We start from the raw sequence: 24,604 nt of genomic DNA, 5'->3' as shown, positions 1-24,604 counted from the left end.
ACTCTTAAATCCAATTTTAATTTCTACAAAGGCATACTATCAGCATAAAAGAGCCATTGTTTAAGTTGCTGGTTCAAGCAACTTTGTGGTTCCAACTGTTCAGCCTATGGCATCAAATTAGAGGGTGTTCAGAGAGCAGATGAAAAGCTCGGACTCCCATGGCAAAAGCATTTGAAATAGCAATTAGAGATCATGTGACTTTAATGAAATAACCTTTTACATTCCTTTGCTACAATGAACCAATAATTGCCCATTCTTTGTACACACTGTCAGGTATTATCTGTAATTTTGATGACAAAAAAAATTGATTACAAAATCACATTCTACAAATATTTTCAGTCTTGAGGAATCAAAAGTTGCCTATATGAACTCCTCGGTGGTCCCTAAAGGTATGTAAGGGCCCTCAGAAAAAGAACAGTGTCACATTTTCTAGGACTAGTTCAAAGGGAACCCAAGGGGAACGTGTGTCTGGTGGATGCCTGGATGGATCCCTCTTTGACAACAGCAAGTGCACTCCTCCTGATATGATCTACTCACTGTGAGAGGTTTCCATCCACAACTGTGTGAGGGTCTTCTCTTCAGGTCAAAGGCCAAGTCCCCTGCAAAGGACCTCCGCCCACTCATCTGACTGGGGTCACGTGACAGTATTCTGCTTCTTGGTTCAGATAGCAACAAGAGACTTGGCTGCACGGAAAGAGGCTAGTAGCTGTTAGCTTCAACTGTCTAGACGGCCGAAATGGTGAGTGCAAGAAGAAGCAACATCTAACGTTATTCACACTAACGTCACAGTGAAATAAGCCATGCTATTTGTCGTCAAAAGACGACACTAACACGGGTCCTCGGTTTCGTTTGCCAATGTTTATTAAAACTCTTCTAACGTTATGTGACAGGGAAGCTAACGTTAGCTGGGTTGACCAAAGTAGCACAGTACGAGGCCGTTTCTGCTTTGAAAACTATCGCTTGACTTGCCTGCGAAGCAGTTAACGTAGTTGATAGTTTACATCTTAACAACTGGAGTTTTGAAGCTTGCTTAATGTTAACGTTAGTCGGCTGCAAGGAACCACGATCAACTGCAGTGTTAGCTAACGCTAGCTTACTATCTGGGCAAGTATAGCTGCCTGGTTAGATGTAGGTTAACTGTACAGCAGTATTTTTTTATGTGTCCCAATGTCTTACCGTTATAATGATCGCAGGGTATGCTAGTTGGAAAAGCATGGGTGGCTTATTGATTCAATTAGCCAGTCAATGGCTGGTTTATTGATATCCTAAGCTCATACTATTTATCTCTCTTGTCAATTGATTGTGCCTTAGTAACGTTAACGTTAGTGTTTTTTACTGTATTGTTTGATTGCGTGTAGCTCAGTAACACATTAGGTAACGTCAACACTACCAAGTTTCGGGGGCTACCCATATTAAATGTATCCACTCTGGTGTTGTAATGAACATTGTGTAAATATGCCCCATCATTGATTAGTCTCTCCTGACATGGTGATGATTCCTTCAGATACGCTTACATGCTCAAACACGTGTTGTTGATGACTCTCTGCCAGCCAAAGACAAACAATATGGGTGTGGAGCTGATGGCATAACCCCACTTAAGTGTGGATAGGGAGTGGCTGTTAATTATGGGCCTCTCAGACTGTGGTTGTGTCTCTAGAGGGCATCCGTCAGCCACTGTGTTTCCATTATGTTTGCACAGTGTGAGATGATCACTTACTAACATTCAACAACCCCAGACTGCCACATTCCACTATCATCTGACACCATGTAGATGTGCTGAAGTCCATTTGTTGTAGTTGAATGCACCTGTGAACTATGGTGCAGCCAGGCCTCTCATACTGTACGCCCCCCCCCCCCCCATCCAAAATATCATGGGGGGTGTGAGCCTCAATTATAAAGCAACCAGTATGAAACTAGAAGGGCACTTGGAGAGCACAGACTTCTGCCACAGCCAATAGTCCAGTCTGCTATGATGATGCACATTTTGTGAGTCGGATTGGATCCGCTCCTAAATGTAATGGGTTCTTCCTTGGCCCATGCTACACCCTTCCACGAAGATGAAAATCAGCTCAGTAGTTTTTCTGTAATCCTGCTAACAGACAGACAGACAGACAGACAGACAGACATAACCTCCTTGGTGGACGATATGTTTTCGGTGCTGTTTGGCAACGAAAAACTACATAACCTCCTTGGAGGAGCTGATGCCTACTTCAAAATTCTGGCAAGTATCGCCCAATAATGTCAGTGTCTTCAATATACAGTATCTGTGGGGTACCAGTACACACGCATACATTCAGTATGTTTCTAGAGTGTCCTGGGGGGCTGTTTAGACCATAGTGTGAGGAGATGTATTCTCTGTTTCTATGTCTAATTCTATGTTTCTGTATGCTATGTTTCCAGAGTTTCCTTGGTGGTTTGTTTGGGCCAGTATGTGAGATAGATGTACTGCTGAATGATGCAGAGAGCCGAAAAACAGCTGAGTTGAAGACAGAAGATGGGAAAGTGGAGAAACACTACCTGTTCTATGATGGAGAGTCGGTGTCCGGGAAGGTAAACTGTGTTAAATTTCAATAGTTCTCAAAGGGGGGGTCCATGATCGGCAGGGTTCAGTGAGTAGATCCCAGAGGATCCCTAGAAAAGCGAAGAATGGTTTTGCTATTATCTAGCAGATGATGGATCTATTTTTTGAACCCCTCGTTTTCTGTACCCAGTGTGAAATAAGATTATTTTTGTGTGTGCACGTCAAGTCAAGTTTATTTGTATAGCCCTAATTCACAAGCATGTCTCAGAGGACTTCACAGAGAATATGTCTAGCTAAATCTAGCTGACACAACAGTAACAATTACAGTAGTAATAATAACAACAAGATTGAACAATCATAGAGAGAGACAGAGAGAAAGGGAGAAAAGTGGGATGGGATGTGGGCGATATGGTCATGAATAGTCACAAGGGACAGTAAAGACAGGGAACGGGTATGTGGGGGAGGAGAGAGCAGGGAAAGGGAGGAGGTGGGGAGCAGGGAAATGGAGGAGGTGGAGAGGGAGCAGGGGAAGGGTGAAGAGAAGAACAGATAGATAGAATATACTGTGGCTAGGCGATATGGTCACATGAATAGTCACAGGGGACAGTAAAATTGCAAGTGCAGGGCTAGGTTTTCCCTGGCTTTTGGGGGGACTCGGGTGATATTGTTGTTAGTGTTTTTCATTGTAGAGGTATAGAAAAATACCAAGGTGGGATAGTTTTGAAGGGTCAACCCGTACCAGGTTGATACACGTGTCTTGTTATAACATGCCTTGTGTCATATGATTATTGATCATCATAATGAATGTATCTTCCTTGCAGGTGAATCTGAATGTGAAGCAAGGAGGAAAGAGACTCGAGCACCAGGGCATCCGCATTGAGTTTGTTGGACAGATAGGTGAGCACATCCATCGATATGCCTGAAGTCACTGATAGAGATCATTTAGCTTGTTACTATGGGCAGGATTTCATGACCTCTAACCTACAACTAGGAAGTGCATTTGACAATAATAATTACGATGAACAGAACTAAAAAATGTTAGATCTACTGTAAATTCACGTGTGGTTCCCCTGGCATGTAGTATTGTTTGAAATGTGTGTGCAGCTCATGAAAGAGCCAGCAATGTGTGGGGGCTTTATGTGGCTAGAAGGTTTAACAGAGCATGTGGGTGTCATGTGCAGCCTGCTGCCATCGTAGAGCTAAACCCTCCTGCTACATAACGAGCAACACTACACAGGACAATCAAGTCCATTTGTAGTGCGAGCAGTGTGTTCAAAGAGCGTGAAATCCTGAAGTAAAACTACGGTACTTATGTTGTGTGCAAGACAGATGATTATTTGCTTTCTAGATTTCAGGATGTCATGCTTTTTGATACACCCCTCTGTCTGTAGTGTGCATGGTAGCACAAAAACACATCAAAAATATTCTACATAAATCCCTTCTCTAAATGTTTAAAATTGTACGGAGATAATACTATTGGGTCCGGATTTGCAGACCAGCCTGTATTGTGATTTTGAACATTGAATGCTCCGGAATGACCTCTGTCTGTTCTCAAGGTGCAGAAAATTTGGCTCTAGTATTTTTGTTTGTTCATATCTGCATTCAGTTCTATGAACCTTTGTATTAGTGCTTTGCCATTATAATAGGCTGCTTTCAATCATTCCATTCTTTTCGCCGTTAGCTGTTTCGGCGCTGCTCCTGTTTCATTGCGATGCCTTGACCTGGAAAACTGCGTTGCTGTGTTGCAGAGCTGTTCTCCGATAAGAGTAACACCCATGAGTTTGTGGACTTGGTGAAGGAGTTGGCTCTGCCCGGAGAGCTCACCCAGAACAGGAGCTACGACTTTGAGTTCATGCAGGTGGAGAAGCCCTACGAGTCCTATACTGGAGCTAATGTCAGACTAAGGTATATGCATAATACACTTTTGAGTGTGAAGCGCGCTGTGGCACTGCATCGTTTTGGCGTGACACCGTGTTTACCATAGTGCTGCCGCCTCAATCCAACCTTCACAGATTGCGTTTTCTCCTCCAGGTATTTCCTCCGGGTGACAATAGTCCGGCGTCTGTCTGACCTCGTGAAGGAGTACGAGTTGATTGTCCACCAGTTAGCCACCTACCCAGATGTCAACAACTCCATCAAGATGGAGGTGGGCATAGAAGACTGCCTGCATATTGAGTTTGAATACAATAAATCCAAGTAAGATCAATATTGCTTCAACCTGACTCCAAGAAAAAAGTCATTATTACTGCATTAGCATTATGTAAATGCCAAATAAAGGTTGTGTGAAAGTCAACTCACTTCTGGCTCTTCACTAGGTACCACCTTAAGGATGTGATTGTTGGGAAGATCTACTTCCTGCTGGTCAGAATCAAGATCCAACACATGGAGCTACAGCTCATCAAGAAAGAGATCACTGGAATAGGTAAGACTGGGGCAACAATGTGTCAATCTAGGTCTAATACATGGAGGTACGGATTATCAAGAAGCAGATCACTGACAAAAGTGAGAATGGACCAGCTGACTGTATTCTAGCTCTGTAAGTCTTCACGGGTAATGGGTGGAACTCTTTGTATCATGTATGAATGAATTAAATTTATATTTTTTAAAATGAGAACAATAATCAACATTTTCAACATGGTTTCACATGTTATACCGAGATAAGTAGAAAAAATAAATTACAGCTGTGTCTACATGTTCAAAAAAGGAGTAGGAAGAAGCTATTGCTTGTGATATCCTACCCCTTTTATACAACTTAATTTTTTATTAACACGGTTACTGTGTATATCTTATCAGAAGTACAGTCATTTCTCCAAATAAGAAAAACTCTTCGTTTATCAGAAAATATAGTTCTGGAAATAAAATACAAAATATTCTGGAAATATAGTACAAGAAAATTCTGGAAATAAAATACAAAATAGATGTCTGGATACTGAAATATTCAAGCAAAATGATTCAATGCAACCTCTTAATTTCTATAGTTCTCTAGTGTATACATTTTAAAATGCTTTTTGAATTGAGCGATGTGTATACTTTCTTTGGTCTTTTCTGGTAGATTGTTCCACAACGTCACCCCGTTGACAGATATGCACATGCTTTTGAGCGTGGTGCGCGCCTTAGATTGCATGAGATTCCCTCTTCTTCTTAAATTATATCCACTTTCCCTATCTCTGAACCATCTTTGAACGTTGTTGTAGAAATGGTAACCTTTGCCAAGTGTGTGCATCTCATTTGATTTGCGTTCTGTCCAGGCCCCAGTACGACTACAGAGACGGAGACGGTTGCAAAGTATGAAATAATGGATGGAGCTCCAGTTAAAGGAGAATCAATCCCTATCAGACTGTTCCTTGCAGGTAGGCTCCTCTCCTCCCAACGTCTCATTGATCCTCCTAAAACAGGGGTGGGCAACTGGCGGCCCACGGGCCACATGCGGCCCCCGACCCCACTCAGTGTGGCCCCTGGGTCAATTTGCTTCTTTCTTTCTTTTTTAACAAGGCGGACGTTTTTGGTTAGGTTAGACCACCCAAATCTGTGTTTTTATTTTACTGTACATCCCAGAACATGGCGCTAATGGCGTTAGCATTGTCCATCCACATACTGTTTAACGTTAGCATTTGAGCTAACACTATTGTAACAAACTATATCCAGGATTCACATTGCACGTGCCACATTACTAATCTGATTAATAATGACATAATTTGGGTGATGTACCCCATCAATCTAATGTAGCTGGCTGTTTTAAAGCTAGAGCAAAGTTTCTGGTGTCACCTGAATGGAAGAACTACTAACTTTGAATATGAAAAATATAACTTGGTATAATTAACCTTGATTAACAGTCCTTTTCATCAAATTAGTAGCTATAATTGGGAGTGATGGTGTTACAGTAGCTACTGGTGGAAGTGCACGGTCACAATCTGGCCCTCTAGTAGCAAGGATTTTTTTTTGTGGCCCTCTCTATCATCAAAGTTGCCCATTCCTGTCCTAAAACATACAAAACATTGGGCCTGATTGACCTTCTTGTGTATATAAAGTGTTCATAAAAACAGCTAAATAGAATTAGAGTAACTTTCCCCCAGTCTATCAGAGAGGTTTAAGGCCAAAATTAGGCTATCCGTAATGTTCTGAGGAGCCCTAAGGAAGGATAATGGGAACTCCTTTGAGAAATTCTACGTAAGATAAAGATTAGAAATACTTCCAGCATTTGTTTCCTTTAGGATATGACCTGACAGCCACCATGAGGGATGTCAACAAGAAGTTCTCTGTACGCTACTTCCTTAATCTGGTGCTGGTCGATGAGGAGGACAGGAGATACTTTAAACAACAGGTAAAACGCACAGGGACACACCACACAGACGTGTTAAAACGCTCACTGAACTCATTTCGCTAACCATCCAACATACAGACACACACACGGCAGTGCAGAGTTCGCCTTTGTGGCAGTTCACATCCTGTAAAATTTCCAATAATGAAAAATAGACATGCCTCTTTACATCAACAAGAGATGGGACCCTGCGTTAAAGATGGGCAACTCCTGGATACATGTGTTGACTGCATAAATCAGCAGAATGTGTGTCTGATTATGTCTTATTTCATCATATTTTATGACTCGTAACGTGACTGGTTTCTTTGTGCCATGCTGCTAGCTCTTCTGTCATGTGTTCAAGTTGGATGCAGTAGAATTTCTATGTGTTTCTGAGTTCTAGTTTCAGTGTTCTGACTATGACATAACGACAAGCAGATTGCATTTTTGCCTGCTTTCTATTTGTTACTGAAAATATGTCTGAATCATTTTTGCCTGCTGTAGACCTTGGGGTGCAAAATGTTGCAAAAGCTCTAACAAGCTCTAATCCATATGATCCTTTTGGAACCACTTGACTATAAATATATATCATATTCTATATCTATAGAGCTATATCATATTTCCTGCCACTCTAACCTGTCTCAGCACCAACAGACCCCCCCCCCCCCCCCCCCCCAGACTATTCAAGTATATACATCCCTCCCTCCCTCCCCCTCTCTTTGTCTAGGAGATTGTCTTGTGGAGGAAAGCTCCAGAGAAGATTAGGAAACGGAACTTCCACCAGCGCTACGAGTCGCCTGAGCCCCGACCCCAGCCACTTACTGCAGAACAGCCGGAGATGTGAGGACTAGACTTATGGAACTGAAAACACACACGCGCACACCAAGCAACCCTTCACTGCTGAACAGCCAGAGGTGTGAGGGGGCTACCCTGCTATTCCCCTGGACTGAGAAATACTGTATATGTATACATGAATACATACCATACAATACATACATACCGGTACATACATACATACACACACACACCCCCCTCACCAGTACACACCAAACGGCTTCAGATGTGAGCTACCCTACCCCCCCCCCCCCCCCCCCCCTTCCCCCTTCCCCCATCCCCCAGGACTGAAACACACACACACACACACACACACACACACACACACACACACACACACACACCAAGGCACAAGTATACAATCCAAGTCTGCTGAATGCAAAATAAAACATAGCAAGGGGCCAAGGGTGCATATTGACTCACCCAACTAAAACAAAAAGCGAGACAACCTATTTGATCTTGGCTTCCTAGATGTAAAAATATGCATACACACACACACACACACACATACTGTACACACACACACACACTGTAGACACACACACATACTGTACACACACAAGCACGCAAAAGTGCAAGCAATGAGCTCACTTTGCTGAACGAATGCAAAATAAAATGGGAGCCAAAGACAGGAAAGAGGAGATGATACCAACCACCACACATTAGATCACTTCCTCCTGTCTGTACAGTCGGCACTGCAACAGGAACTTCCGTTTCTCGCATGTTGCACGCCAACCGTCCCGGACCCGCTCTGGCGCACCCCTCCTGTAAAACAAAGGCTTTTCATATAGCCTGGTTGGGGCCAGCCAGTGATCAAACGCATTTGAGACAAGTGGCAAGTGAGGCAAGTTTCAGCCTGAGCAGCGGACTAAGCTGCGAGTTGAGGCTCTGGCGACGACACGGTTCTCCTCTCATTCGTCGTTTTAGCTCAGAACGTCCGAAGAATTCCCCAGTTCCTAGTTGTCTCATACTTACGACGGCAATGATGGCTGACTGCTCTGTCCTTGTGGATTTCTGCTGAACTTGGAAATGCAGAGCTTTGTGCAAAAAATGTCCATCTTAACTTAACTTTTGATCTTGTATTTAGTCTTAACATCAGTTTGTTTTTTGTAAAAGTGGGGGGGGGGGGGGGGATATTTTTTTAGTTTCCTATGCATGTGATCTGAATTAATTCAAGATGAAAATGTACTTCAATAGCCTATATACAGTATATTGTCACTTGTTGAACAAAATTCTGGAGACTGAATTGGAAAGATTTTTAACACTTGAGTACAAAATTAAAACCACTTGTTAAGATGAATATTTTATGCAGATTTCCACCATTGCTGAAGTCTATCAGGCCGAGGCTACTACAGGGGTGTGTCTCCAAATGCATCCAGTTGCTATGATTTTGGGATTCAGTCTATATTCTCTGTTTTATAAGGTTAAGCTATTTCTGTGGCAACAGGCATGTTTTGAAGTGCCATGTATTTATTACTAATCTTGATGGATGGAAAAAGCATTTTGTTGGCTTTCCTCCAGAGTTATTTCATGTTCATATCGAGGGGCCGGGATCACTCCACTCGCAATTCAGTCACTTCAGGAATCAGTTTTTCTTCACATTCTAAAATATAATACTTATATGTTTGGGTGTGCGAGGAAGTTGTCATATTGAACTTATGAAGAAATGCCTGAGAATGTATGCTGTCATCACGAGTAGCAGCTTCTAACTCCATTTTGAATGACTGAATAGAAAAGGAAATGAGCCCAGCCATGATCAGTAGACTGTATTATTCACTTTTGTTCTTTTTTCTTTTCAATTTCACGTTCTCTTTCATAGAGTACAGTGTATGTTGGTATTATAATTCTAATTAATATATGGCTCATGTCTAAGCACTGAAAGGGGTGCGCTATCAAAATACTGTCAAATCCAGCAATGTTCCACTGTGATGCTCAGACCAGCAGTTTAAAGGAACAGCTCACCCTAAAATCCAAAATACATCTTTTCCCTCTCACCTGTAGTGCTATTTATCCATCTATATCGTTTTGGCATAGTTGCCTGAGTTTTGGAGATATCGGCCGCAGAGATGTCTGCCTTCTCTCCAATACAATGGAACTGGATGGCACTCGGCTTGTGGTGCTCAAAGTGCCAAAGAAATACATCTGATAAACTCTAAACTATTTTCTTTTGACCGAACTACACCTGCTAGCTGCTAGCTAGTTCCTACATGAGACTGCAAAAGAAAATAGTTCCTACATGAAACTGCTCACAACAAAGTCTGTGCATTATCTTGAGTAACCTGGTCATGACTTCTGGAAAGAGACAATGCTGTTGAGTTTTTCAAATGTATTTTTTTTGTGTGTGCTTCGAGCATCACAAGCCGAGTGCCATCCAGTTCCATTGTATTGGAGAGAAGGCAGCCATCTCTACGGCCGATATCTCCAAATCTCAGGCAACTAACACAAAACGAGGATAGCACTCCAGGTGAGAGGAAAAATATGTATTTTGGATTTTAGGGTGAGCTGTTCCTTTAAGACCCGCTTTAAAGACACACAGACACACACACAGACACTCTTGCGTGAATTTACCTGCCCCTTGTGTAGGGTGAAATTGCCCTTGAACTCTGATCTGTGGCCAGTTTAGCACTTTCCCCTCCAATGGTTAAATTTGGGAAAAGGGGCACGGACGTTGATGCCTTCACAGCACTCGAGGACAACTTCACCTCAAAAATCTTCCATGTCTGTAATCATACTGGCACTTATATATTTCTCCTTGTTTTATTTGGTCTTATTAACTGAGTACAATAGTTTGACACTGTCTCCGTCTGTATCTTTCATGTGCAAGTCGTAACGCCACGTTTTGATTATGTTCTGAACACTAGAGGCTAGAATTAGTCCAGTTTTTCTTTGCTCCTGTGCTGTGCACTGTTCTTTTCACTTTTCCTTTCTCTCTTTCAGAACATTGTAGTTCCTGTTTCTGCCTGTCTGTCATAACGTCTTTGTCTTTCTGAACATTATACTGTTCCACCAATCTTTCTTTTTGAACACTATACAGGGAGGGTTTGTTTGGTTTATTTTAAATGCCTTTTAAAGGTAACGACAAAACAAACGCCAAAAAACTCTGCCCGTCTTATCCACTGCATGTTAATCTTTATACTGTACACTGTCCCATCGTGCTATTGACGTGTGTGTATGACTGATATCTGTATATATACCCCCCAAATGCAAATGTATAGCTAAAATTAATCGGTGAATAAAGCAAATTTATACTTAATATCTTTTGAGCAAAACTCTTATTTAAGATTGCTGTCTCTAAGTGATGGATGGTCAAAGGAGTTACCTCTTGAAAATGTGTTTGATTGATAGCCTACCTACTCCAATAATGAGTTCATGAAATTTTATATTTAAGTATTGTGTGGTACGTATGTGTAATAGGCTACATGAGCAATATAGCAGGAAATGTATAAGAATCTGAGTAAAAGTTAAAAAAAGAAAGAAGTACCTCCATTAAAAACGTAGATTAAAATGTCCCCACTACTAGAACTACATTCTTGTAATTTTAATAATTAGAAATTATTTTCAAAAATATTAGAAAATTAGAAATTATTGTTTGAGGTGCTTCGGGGCGTGCTCTGTACTGCCCTCGGCTGGAGCTGGATAATTCTGCTCTGCTCTTTTTTGCCTTCGCCATTGAGTGAGTCATCAAATGCATATACGATCTTTGGGTGTATAGAGTGTCTTCAGTTATGCCTGTTCATAAATTGCAATCTTGTCTAAGCATTAGTAGTTTAAACCAACTGCAATTGTATAGCTTTATTGACTTGTAAAAAAAAAAACATTGACGTTAACGACACTGTATTGTAATTATTTATATACCTATTTTCTGCGCAATTCCAACGCAGGCACATTTGTGGCCAGCTACTCAACGAGTGGGCCCTCAGTGGCCCTATCCCACGTTGGATCATGTATTTGATGTCCTCTGTTGAAGTTGGTGTGAGAGTGTGTCCTGCTAATGTAGATATACTGAACAACATGCAGCGATAGCATTAATCATATCGGACATAACCCACACACCCACAAATATGTCAGTAAACCGGTGTGTGTATCTGTTGTCGCGGGTTCAACGACGGATTGGCGCCCTGACTCCCCCGCGGACTGCTGGTGCTTTGCCCGAGAGTCGCCTGTGTCAGGTCTCTGGATCCAGTTTGTTGTCCAAACGGCACCAGGCTGTTTCTACTGTTTCCAGTCGGAGTGTTTCCTCCAAAAGTTCCTCTCCAAGACCCCCCGACACGTCGCTGTTTGTCCCCCTCGCCGTCAAGACAGACTCTTCTGAAGATTGGAGTGTAGGAGCAGAGTTGACCCAGCCTCTGGATAAAAGTGAGTTAACGTTAGCTACTAGTGCTAACTCTGATCTTGAATAACTTGTCACGTGTGTAACTAGGTAACACGGGTATTTCTAGTTCCTTGTACAATGCCAAGCTTTTGTCAAACGTTTTCACAAACTACCAAGGACGGTAAAAGTAGCCTCCTGCCTTGTTGCTGCTGCTGAGCTTGTGACAGCTCAGGTTAGCTCTGCAGCGAGCGAGAGAGAGAGAGAGATCAGAAGCGTGATAATGACCAACATCACGTTAAGTGGCAACATCATGGTGGTCATTATCTAGCCTTAATGCGTGCCTCATCATCATGCTTCTGATCTCTCTCTCGCTCGCTGTCTGTCTCTCGGACGTATCTTTCTACTGTTTGTGTTTCTTGCGTTTTCTTGGTCAGATGAGCTTCTGAAAGTTCTGAACCGGTTTTACAAGAGGAAGGAGATGCAGAAGCTGGCAGCAGACCACGGCCTGGACGGTGAGATCTGGAATCCTCCGGGCATCTTCTGTGCATTGTTGTTACACCAAATATTCACAGTGCATTGATATGCAACCACTCTTCAATAACCCACCTGCTTGCATGACAGACAAAAAACAAGTGGCAACTTGTGTGTGTGTGTGTGTGTGTGTGTGTGTGTGTGTGTGTGTGTGTGTGTGTGTGTGTGTGCGCGCTGTGTGTGGTGTGTGTGTGTGTGTCTACACGTACAGCTCGCCTGTTCCACCAGGCCTTTGTCAGCTTCAGGAAGTATGTCCTGGAGATGACATCACTCACTGCCGACCTGCACATCATCCTCAATGACGTGTGCTGCGGAGCAGGTTTGTCGCTTTTCCATTAAAGGTCCCATTCCGTGCAAAAGCTGTTTTTACTTGTAAATGCATATATACTGCTGTCATCCCTCCCTGTAATGAGTGGCCACAACCTCAGAACTGCCAGAGTTGGATTTGTCCCTATCCAGCTTCCCCCTGCAGTCTCCTTCAAGCCACGCCCCTTACACTCTGTTCCCCCAGACGGGTTAATGTTACGTCATGCGGGTCCTTAAGCATACTGCGCGCGGTCTCTCTCACACAAGCTACCTACACCATTTTGTCTATAGCCACAAAATTAACACTTCTAGCTGGAGCGACGCCAACTGTATGTGATCCAGCAACTGCGGAGGTGCATTCGGTAAGTCTAGGCATTTTGAGATGTCCTCTTTAGCGTAGCAACCGTTAAGTTAGCGATAGCTCGTTGCTAACGTTAGTTGTGGACACAACCTAGCGTGCTGGTCCACGGACGCTAATCTGATTGGCCGCTGGGAGCCTGGGGCGGGCTCTCCCTCAGCGGCCAATGGGAACTGTTAGTTCTGAATATATTATAGAAACAGACCATTCTTGGGAAGCGACGAGATGAGGAAGTGACAACTCCGTCAGAACGAACGGGGTTGCTATATTTTTGACAAATTAATCCAGAATCATGTTTTATGGACCAGAGACACACGTTTTTAAGAGGTTACAGCTGCACGAATTGGGACCTTTAACAGTTTTCTTCTCATCATAGATGACCATTATCAGCCATCATACCAAGATGTGAGTTTGTATCAAGTATTGGTTTCGTTAACATCCTTTTTTGCCTTTGCTCTCAAGGTCACGTAGATGACCTGTACCCATATTTCATGCGTCATGCCAAGCAGATCTTCCCCATGCTGGACTGTATGGACGACCTGAGGCAGATCTCAGACCTCAGAGTCCCTGCCAACTGGTATGTATGTAGGCTATACATCCTGGTTGATATCAGGTGGGACATGATATGTGGAGTTCAGCGGAGATGAATGATTCTGCTGAAACTCCATTCAGGTGGTGGCCCACTGACTTGTGGGTTAATGGGATAAATCTTTGTAAATCATAACATGTACTTTTTCTCACTGGAATAGTTTTTATCATTTGTACTATCAGACTTCCTGTACTGTAGGTGCTATAACCTCTCATACTGGTATAACTAACTGGTACCAACTCTGCTTTTCCCTATATAATATATATATATAAATATTTTCCCTATATAATAGCTCAAGGTTTCAATCAGTATCTGTATATGATATGATGTATGTCATAATAACCTGCACGATTAATCTTGTGGATTTTGTGTGACTGTGTGTCTATATTGTGTGTGTGTGTGTGTGTGTGTGTGTGTGTGTGTGTGTGTGTGTGTGTGTGTGTGTGTGTGTGTGTGTGTGTGTGTGTGTGTGTGTGTTTGCCAGGTACCCGGAGGCTCGTGCCATCCAAAGGAAGGTGATTTTCCATGCTGGTCCTACCAACAGTGGTAAGACCTACCAGGCCATCCAGCGGCTACTGGCCGCTAAGTCCGGGGTCTACTGTGGACCACTCAAACTGCTGGCCCACGAGATCTTCGAGAAGAGCAACGTTGCCGTATGTATCTGTCTCCCTGTCTTTACCTCTCTTTCTCTGTCCCTGACTCCTGCGTCTTGCTTTCTCTTGCTCGCCAGGGTACCCGGCCCGCGCCGCGGGGTCTTAAAAGTACCCCAAAAAAAGCATTGCATTTAATATTCTCAAAATAAGGCCTTAAGAGTATTGTATGTAGGTTCAATGCGACATGCCCACACAATCCTAGACGGAGACAGAGCGGAGATTTCTGCTTGTTTCTCCATGACTTTCAAACCTAAATTTATATACTTTGTGAAGTTCATCATCGTTCAAATTTGGCTGGTGGCTTATTAACATAGATTCCTGTGGTGTGATGACCTCAAAAATGCATATTTATGTTGGGTTTCTTTCCAGGGTCTTTAAGTTTTGATAGTTTGCTAACAGACTTATATGTTCAGTTCTCGAGGGGCCTTGGTTCACGAGGGTCCTCCTCAGGCCAGCTCCATGCGCTCTCTTCATCATCAGTTTTAAATGTTACCCTCAGTCTGAAGTTCTGTGAACATACTGTGTTTGTGTGTGTGTGTGTGTGTATTTGTGTGTATTCCCAGGGTGTGTCATGTGACTTGGTAACAGGAGAGGAGAGGAAGTTCATGGACTCAGAGGGCCGAGCGGCAGGTCATGTGGCCTGTACCATCGAGATGTGTAGCGTCAACACGCCTTGTTAGTACACACACACTGCACTACTAGTAACACACTTTTTCAAAGCACTGTAATCATGGTAACACGATAATCACGGTCACCATCATGGTTTTAATGATAATGAAAATTTGAAACGGTACGGTTATCGGAAGGAATTTTATCACGGTTAACATTAAAACCGGTTATCGTTACTTCCCTAGCACATATGCATTTCCTTATTAGAGTTGCTCATAAGGACCTGAAAGCGTCTCCTGTTAGATTATCCAGATTTTTTTAAAGGAACTTAATGGAAATGGAAATGGTTTTCATTTATATTCATTTATGCGTCTGTCTGTAGATGAGGTGGCTGTAATTGATGAGATTCAGATGATCAGAGACCCTTCCAGAGGCTGGGCCTGGACCAGAGCACTGCTGGGTTAGTCACACACACACACACACACACACACACACACACACACACACACACACACACACACACGAACACACACACACACACACACACGAACACAGACTCTCTTACACTGCTTCGGTCATGTCTCTGTTTATTATGTGCAACAGTATTTTAGCATGTTGATGTCCGCTGCATTGCTTCAGTCCTAATCCCAGTACAATGCAAAAGTGTCTTCCTCCGTTCCATTCCAAGTTGTCGATGTATCACTGTCAGTACAAACACTATTTTGAACTTTGACCCCTCCTTTTGCCTCTGTACTTGTGTAGGTCTGTGTGCGGACGAGATCCACGTTTGTGGGGAACCTGCGGCCATAAGCTTTGTTAGAGAACTGATGTACAGCACAGGAGAGGAGGTGGAGGTACGCCTGGGTAACGTAGTACAACAGGAAGAGGGGAGACTTGCTGATGTTCGACAAATGTTAAAGACGAAATGAACCCAACGGAACCCAAGTGGCACGTGGTTCAGACTGAAAACATGACTTGTCTGAGATGGCAGGTTGAGAGGCGGGCCATAGTAGCATGTCGCTGATTTTATTTGACAATTCTGGGGACTGGATTTGGCTTTGGCCAATCCTGGCGTGTTCCGCCCCCAAATCGAGTGGAATTCAGCGTGTTGTGGTGCTACACGAGTTAGCCAGCTGCCTTTTGTGTGGTGCGGAGTGGTGAGTGCAGCCTGTCGGCCTGGAATCTCCAAGAGGCCGGGGTCTGAATTCGGCCTTAACTAACGTTATCCTGCAATTCTTAGACATCACCGTTTGCTTTATTTTGTATGTTACATACAATTGACCAAGTTGATAGTTAGTTTATGGGCTAGAAATTCTGCCAGGTTACAGACACTAGGCGCCATTTTCTCCTTCATTTGGAGGAGAAAATTCTCCTGAAATAAAGATTGATTGACAGCTGCCATGTCGTGATTGGTCGTGATATGGTTGATTGAAATGGGGTAGAAATTTGATAGTACTATGTGACGTCAGCAAACTGTAGATTACTGTTATGAATGAAATCTTGAAAAATGAACTTTCGATGTGAAAAAGTGTGATAAACGAAAGAAATTTGATTTGTGTGATTTTCTTTTATTAATACATTAATAAATAGGTGCACTGAATACCCAGGTATTTGAACTAAAAAAATAATAATACTTTTTGGTTCAGCTAGACTTTAACATTTTGCTGTGGGGACCCACTCTTCCTTCTCCTTCCCATCTCTCTGTCTCTTCAGGTCCACAACTACCAGCGTCTAACTCCTTTCTCCATCTTGGACCAAGCTCTGGAGTCATTGGACAATCTGAGAGCGGGAGACTGCATCGTTTGTTTCAGTAAAAACGACATCTACTCCATCAGCACGCAGATTGAGAAAAGAGGACTAGAATGTGCTGTCATTTATGGAAGCCTACCACCAGGTCAGTTAGGGCTTTTTGGGAGGCTGTATATGTGTGTGACTGAAGGGAGGGAGTGAGAAAGTTAATTAATTATTATTCTTTACCAAATGACATGTCTTAGGACAACTGTATCTCATATCTAGCTGCATCTTAAATTAAACACTGGCTGCTCATTTTAACCACTGGAGGGCAAACTGAGCCAGGTTTAGTGTCACTACCTCACTGTGAGGTAAATATGGCACCGGCAGATATGGGCCCAAATGCTGACAATAGTTATGTGTTTGTATGTTTTTTTTCTATAGATATGTTAATAAAGTTGATTGAATATGCCTGCCATTGTTGGAGTTCGTAACTATGTACTACTCAATACCAGTTTACAACTAAAAACAAAGAGTTGAGACATTGAAATCTAACAAAATCTCATCTGTGGATTTTGACATCAAGATTTAATGTCCAGAAATCATAATTTTTACCTTGATTTAAATTGGACCTAAGCACAATGTTGTCTGAAAGAAACTTGTCTAAGCTTGGTTGTTCTGTGCTTTACAGGCACCAAGCTGTCCCAGGCCAAGAAGTTCAATGACCCTGATGACCCATGCAACATCCTGGTTGCCACAGACGCCATCGGCATGGGTCTCAACCTGTAAGGGCTATCACACATACTCTATTCATGTAATTGCTGCTGTGTGTAAGAACCTGTAAGGGCTGTCACACATACTCTATTAATGTCATTGCTGCTGTGTGTAAGAATGGGACTCAGGGGGAGGCAGAACCTGGTGTTAGTTAACAAGCATTTACAACTTCTTCTTTTTTCCATATGGTAAACAAACATGCATATAAATCCCATAATATGTCACTAAATTAGAATCACAACATTTTGAATGTGCATTCAACACCCTGCAGAGTGAAGCCCTGCTAATGCCATTCTATGGAGAAAACATCATGCCAAACTCCATGCAAGACGCTGCTATTTTAAAGTACGGTAGCCTATTTATAGGGAAAAAGTTAAATACCTCATAGGATTTACGGTAATACTTTTTTCAAGTTGTTAACGTTGGGGAAAAAAACAGCATACAAGTGATCCACCAATCAAGTGATACCTTGTCCATCCAAAATAGCTGCCTAGCGAACAGAACAACATTTGTACATGCACACTGATGTATGGAACAGTCATGGAACAGAGATGGGGACTTGGACTCGAGTCGCACTTAAGACGCACAAACAGTGACTTGAGACTCGTCTTCAAAAGACTTGAGACTTGACTCAGACTCAATATTTGGCACTTGTGAAAAATATGTTATTTGGTGCATCAACATTAAGGAAATGTCTACTAATAATAATGTAAATGAATCAGTGCTGATGCTGTATGCTAATAAATAAGGAGTGAGGATAATACAGTACATGCTTTGAATTCCTTAGTTTTAGCTATGTAGTGTTCTAAGCAGACTGGATGATAGAACGCTCATCCATAAAAGACTTGACTTGGACTTGTGACCAAAGACCTGAGACTTGACTTGGACTTGCAAAAAAAAAAATACATGAGCATCTCTGTCATGGAGTTTGAGCAGCAATCAGATTTCAGCAACACCAACTCACAGCTGCCTGTCTCTCTCTCTCTCTCTCTCTCTCTCTCTCTCTCTCTCTCTCTCTCTCTCTCTTTCTCTCTCTCTTTCTCTCTCTCTCTCTCTCTAGGAGTATAAAACGTATTATCTTCAACAGTCTGATAAAGCCCAATGTGAACGAGAAGGGGGAGAAGCAGATGGACACCATCAGCACGTCACAGGCTCTGCAGATAGCTGGCCGCGCTGGGAGGTCTGTGTTACTTTCTTTCTACTACCATTATCCCCAGTCAGAGGGGAAGGAGGTGGGAGATAAGACAGCTGATGGAAGAGCAGAAGCAAGGAACATGAATAATATTGCCATGTCACAGAACCTTCACATAGGTGTATGTCCAGGGAGCTTAGCATAGAGCTAGCATCATTTTAGATGGGATACCTTGACTTGTTGAATTTTACTATTTTAGTATATTTTGGCAACTGGCCAACTGCAGCAGCTCATTTCCGTGCATGCGCCGTGGCTCTTGAGTGCAGAGGGAGCGACCTACCCACCTACCGACAGACTTGTCATTTATAGGCTGGCCATGTAGCTGTTGCCTCAACAAAAAAAAAGTTTGTTGTTGTAGCTAGGATGTTAGCTTGCAGTCATTGGTATCAATTGGTTTCAATGAGGAATGTTAAAATTGCTAATAATAACTATTTTTTTTTATTTCTGTTAAATTATCCATGTAATCACCCCCCTTCTCCTGCCATCTCTTCCAGGTTCTCCTCTAAGTTTACAGAAGGACAGGTGACCACCATGTACAGAGACGATCTGCCTGTCCTCAAGGAAATACTCAGCCACAGAGTGGAGCCCATAGAGGTTAAACTTAAGACGCACACACGCACATAATGTACATACGTACATAAAGACCTGCTTGTCCTCAAAGAAATGCTGGGACACTCTGCCTCATTGTGGATCCCATCAAGCCCAGAATACACACACACACACACACACACACACACACACACACAGGCAGAGATGAGGTGTTTGTGATGTTCTCCTCTGTCTCAGACTGCAGGTCTCCATCCTACCGCAGAACAGATAGAGATGTTTGCCTATCATCTACCCGACGCTACACTGTCCAACCTTATAGTAAGTACATCCTCTTGACTCCTGGGGCATAAGAGCAAATTAAAATGCGGAGATGGAAAGTATGACAACATTACAGCCAGGCCCAAAACAAGAGTGAAATGGTGATCGGAGAACAGAATTGTGAAGAAATGTTGCATTGTGAGTGTGACTGCCACCAATGCTATAGTACTATAGTATAGTATAGTAGTATAGTACTTTAATAACAGTATAGGCATTGTGCATGAAGTTAGGGTTACAGACTTGTATACTTTAACCTTGTTGAGTTAGATACATATCATCGATGTACCGCCTTCATTATGTCCGATTTACTCTGTTTCAGGGTGTCTGTCATTCGCATAGAAATGGCTGCTAATTAAATGTTTTGATCCCATTCTCTCTGTCTCTCTCTCTCTCCCTCTCTCTCTCTCTCTCTCTCTCTCTCTCTCTCTCTCTCTCTCTCTCTCTCTCTCACACACACACACACACGTGTGCGTTCACTGCTCTCTCTTCCAGGACATATTTGTCAGCCTCTCGCAGGTGGATGGTCTGTATTTTGTCTGCAACATTGACGACTTCAAGTTTCTGGCCGACATGATTCAGCATATCCCTCTCAACCTGCGGTCGCGCTACGTGTTCTGCACCGCGCCCATCAACAAGAAACAACCCTTTGTATGCACCTCCTTTCTAAAGGTAAGGATGGAGAGAAGGGAACCGGGGAAGGAGACGTGAGATGAAAGGAGGAAAATGGAGGGAGAGCGGCAAGGAGGGAAGGATTGATACTAGGGAGGGAGAATCTGTCTACTACTGTCACCTTTAAGGCAGGGTGGGAAACGGGCGATGGGGTTAGACCGAGAAATCCCTTATTTTGAGGCAGAGGGACCGACACACACGTACACTGAAGATGGATGAGATAACTGTTTCAGCTGAAAATTAGAAATAAGATGAGAAAAACCAGTTGACTGGGATTTATGGAGGTGTTCTACTATGAGCACATCACATCTGATATGTATCTCTGTATCAAGCACACACGCACAGAGAGACACACACTCATTTTATGGTTATAATACCGAATGATGATGTCCTCAAGGGCAATAATTAACTTCAACCTTTGATGCAGGGTTGTATGGCTGCGGCTTGGTATTGTTTGATGTGATCAAAAAACGTTTTTGTGCGCTTGTTTAGCTTTGTAGTCAATAATGTTTTAAGTAAGTAAGCAATAAGAGTATAATGTTACTGCAGTGCATAGTAATGAATTTCCCACGTCCAATTATAAATGGCAATATGAGAATGAAAAATAGATATTAGCAATATGAGAATGATTTATTTTTTATTTTTTTATGTCAGTCACAGTTTTGGTTGTCTTTCTCTTACTGTTCCTGCACTTATCCATCCTTTCTGATGGATATGCATTGCTTTGCACAGCACATGAGAGCTGGCTATAATCTGCAGCGTTCGTATCATGATGACATTTCATACGTACAGTAGCGGTATTACAGAATTTGTCTGTTGTGTATCTAGTTTGCTAAATTGATACTAAATTGATAATTGAAAGGTGACTTGATTTCAGCAGTCATTATGGAAATGCTCAGGCTGATTTGATTTGATTTATTATGGATATAAAGACACACAATCCAAGGGAGTAAAACATGCAAAATACACTTATTTCCATCATGGTCCCTGGTCTTATAAAAACATGACATACATACACATACATATACATCATATACATAGAATGTTCCCTCAGGCCTGCTCTCCTATGTTGACTTGATCCTCTACTGGTCGTATTACTTTGACTCTGACTGTGTGGACAATAAAACCTATACCAGCAATATTGTGGTTTTGATGATAATGTTTTTCCTGCAGTTTGCCCGTCAGTTCAGTCGGGACGAGCCGCTGACGTTTGAGTGGGTCTGTCGGCATGTCAGCTGGCCGCTGGCTGCACCCAAAAACATCAAAGATTTGGTCCACTTGGAGGGTGTTCATGACGTGTTGGACCTGTACCTCTGGCTAAGGTGATACAATGTTCTCAAATCTAATATCAAATGTCAAATGAAAAGTAAGGTACAGTTCACAACACACATCCACTGCATGCATACAACCACAGACTTCTACTATTCTGCTATGCTCATTGTAATTAGTAAAAAATTCCTGCAAGCAGCAATTCCAGCAGCAAATAAGCGCTTTTTATAATGTTAAACTGAAGCGTCAAGATATATGTGGCGTTTTTATTTTTATCTTGATCGTCACTTTCGAGGATATCGTGTATTCAGGATGCTAATACTGTAATGGCAACATCAACTAAATATTTCTATGTAATATTACTCTTTGTACTACAACTCTTTTCCCATGCATGAAAATGTACAAAAGCCTACTGACTTCATGGTGGCACTACAGCAGTCAATATACTGTGATCTAAAAACTTCAGAACATCTCGCAGAGCTCTCCTGTTCGCAATGCATCTGTCAATAGAGAGGCAAAGTGACCGCCTACTTCCTGCTTCAGCACTGTACCAGAGATTTTCATCCGCCATTTATTTTCCCATAGACATTTCGTAAAATGCTTACAAAAATAGTTTTACTTCGCCAAACCAAACAGTTCCGCTATATTTAGAATTGGGAGAGACCATAGAACATTTCACTTGCACCAAAACCTAAAAAAAACTACATCGAAAAAATATTTTCTTTAAATCCGCAATTCTTTTACGTTTTGGTCCGAGTGAAATGTTATGTGGTCTCTCCTGTTTCTAAATATCGTTGGACCGTTTGGTTTGGCGAAGTAAAACTATTTTTATAAGCATTTTACGAAATGTCTATGGGAAAATATATGGCGGATGAAAATCTCTGCTACAGTGCTGAAGCAGGAAGTAGGCGGTCACTTTGCCTCTCTATATGCGGACAAACCTTTGCTTTACTGCAATGTGTCTGTCTCTGTAGCTACCGCTTCATGGACATGTTCCCAGACACCGCCTCGGTGCGGGTTATCCAACAGGAGCTCGATGACATCATCCAACAGGGGGTCCGAAATATCACGCGCCTCATCAGAGCCACGGACACGCCCTCCACCGAGCGGCTACAGACACTGAGCAGCAGAGCCGCCAGCAGCAGCAGCAGCTTCACGGCGGCCAGCAGAGGTCAGAGGGGAGCGAGGGGAGGGGCGGGGCAGACGATTGACAGTTCTCTGTCCGGCCGCCTGGTGCGGGACGGCCTGCTGACCCCTGACTTGCTCCGGCAGCTGCAGAGGGAGTGGTCTAAAGATCATCAAAAAGAACTCTCCAATCAGAGCGCACTAGACACAGGAAGTCAAAGTAACGACAAAGGGAGTCGGAAAAAGAAGAAGAAATAAGCGACAAAAACTGTTATTATGAACGTTGCACGTGGTCAGTGTTGTTCCCATGGAGATGAACAATTGGATTTTTGCGACTATTTGATAAAAAACCTTTGATAAGATCTGTCTCATTGACACCATTGCATTTATGAACAAATGAAATGGGGTTAAATGAGTTACATGGATCCTAGGGGCATTTCTCAGCACATAAAGGAATATATTTAGCTTTCGGTTCAAGCTGAAGACGAATATCACCAAAATGGAGGTTTGGGCACAGTAATTGGTTGCGGTCATGTGATCTGGCCTGGAATTAGATGAATGCCAGAGTACGATGTCATCTGGGACTGTCACGTGATTAACTAATTTTGAGTGGTAAATGCTAACGAGGTGGTGTTGGAAATGATTCTAGTCGAGGTGGTTTATTCTACCTTCGTGTGAACTACTGGTACTGGCTGCATTCAATCTGCAGAGATGCTCCCTTGACCCTGCTGAAGGGGGCCTGGTGAGGGATCCCGCTGCTCAGGCCCACTCCTCACTTCACATAAGTTCAAACTCCCAACTGGACTCAACTTGGAACCATGTAAACTCTGCTTTATCATGTTGATGTTTTATTGCCAACAGTCAATACAAATGAAAGTGTATCGTTCACTTGGGAAAGAATAGACCCATTGTCATTGGTAATTTTGGGAAACACCAGGTCCTAATTGAGCTACCACAGAGAAATTGAGAGAGAGAGTGGCGTCAGTGGAGAACCAAAATGTGTGACTCATTAGCCAATGAACAACCAGGAAGGGGGTCTCGCGCTACTTTTGAATGCTAAAATAAAGCTGATAATGTACAATTTGATAAAAAAAAAAAAAAAAAAAAACTTTCAAAGTACAACACAAACTGTCCATTTTGCTGCAACTCGACAGTGCTGCTTAATCCAGGACCTTACTTCCTGGAACTCTTGAGAGTAAAACACTGGTCCATTGGAGTGAATGGAGATGTCGCGACTCTTCTATATACTACACGGCTCTGAGCTACCACTTCCATAGTTATAGCCAGTACAGTGCATCTGACATGCAACAGTGTTGACCGTACTATGGTTTCAGTGGAGAGTTGCAGGATATCACGTTGTCTTGTCTATGTGTGTCAGGAGCATTCTGACTACCAAGAAACATTTTGAGATGCAGCACGTGTAAATGTTGTGTTGTGCTGGGTTTACTTTACTTTAAATTAATTAAATTCAGGGAGTGGACTCAGAGACGGAGGAAAACCTCACAACTGTGTGATGGCATGGTATGTATTTTTGTATAATGAGCACTCAATTCAAAATCTTCACAAATGATTTGTGTTTTCCATTTGAGTCCAGCCCTAGTCGTGTCTATACGTAGATGATATTCCATATTTCTGTCAGTTGCTGATTGTACATTTAGGATAATGATTACATGATGACGACTGAATAAAACGTGTTTTTGCCATTATGTTATAATTAATGTTTTGATTTCATGACTAGTAGCGTATTAAATGTTCCATCAACCTATTGCCATGCTAAATAATGATAATGTTACCATAAATGATAATGTATTACAAAATCGGACGGCATTTGTCATTGACATAGCTTGCAATGTGTAAATCAGCTTTTCTTGGCAGTTTCACCTCCGTGTCCACGCTCTGCACTTCATAATGCAGCTTTGACATGATGCTAAGCAGGCTTGGATGGTCCATGAAGCACAGGTCAACTG

General features: G+C 42.5%; 2 protein-coding genes across 2 annotated transcripts; both read left to right on the top strand.

The window, feature by feature from the left end:
- Positions 1-674: 674 nt before the first annotated feature.
- Positions 675-10,877, top strand: vps26a (VPS26, retromer complex component A). Its single transcript, XM_083651126.1, has 9 exons — positions 675-739; positions 2,401-2,550; positions 3,343-3,418; positions 4,270-4,426; positions 4,553-4,717; positions 4,837-4,943; positions 5,770-5,871; positions 6,733-6,842; positions 7,546-10,877. The coding sequence occupies exons 1-9, from the start codon at positions 737-739 to the stop codon at positions 7,660-7,662; spliced, it is 987 nt and encodes a 328-aa protein (XP_083507252.1). The 5' UTR covers positions 675-736; the 3' UTR covers positions 7,663-10,877.
- An 836-nt stretch (positions 10,878-11,713) lies between these two features.
- supv3l1 (SUV3-like helicase) lies at positions 11,714-24,333 on the top strand (the record flags this gene model as incomplete). The annotated part of the gene is made up of 16 exons (XM_083650981.1): positions 11,714-12,008; positions 12,399-12,476; positions 12,707-12,814; positions 13,622-13,736; positions 14,233-14,401; positions 14,965-15,076; positions 15,393-15,470; positions 15,773-15,864; positions 16,724-16,904; positions 17,433-17,526; positions 18,576-18,695; positions 19,202-19,301; positions 19,494-19,574; positions 20,067-20,243; positions 21,417-21,565; positions 22,487-24,333. The coding sequence occupies 16 exons, from the start codon at positions 11,714-11,716 to the stop codon at positions 22,893-22,895; spliced, it is 2,358 nt and encodes a 785-aa protein (XP_083507107.1). The 3' UTR covers positions 22,896-24,333.
- Positions 24,334-24,604: the final 271 nt, after the last annotated feature.

Source organism: Poromitra crassiceps, assembly GCF_964638095.1.
Source record: "Poromitra crassiceps genome assembly, chromosome: 14".
Classification (NCBI taxonomy): Eukaryota; Metazoa; Chordata; class Actinopteri; order Beryciformes; family Melamphaidae; genus Poromitra; species Poromitra crassiceps.
Note: the sequence above shows the minus strand (reverse complement) of the source record. Positions and strands in the feature narration are given on the sequence as shown.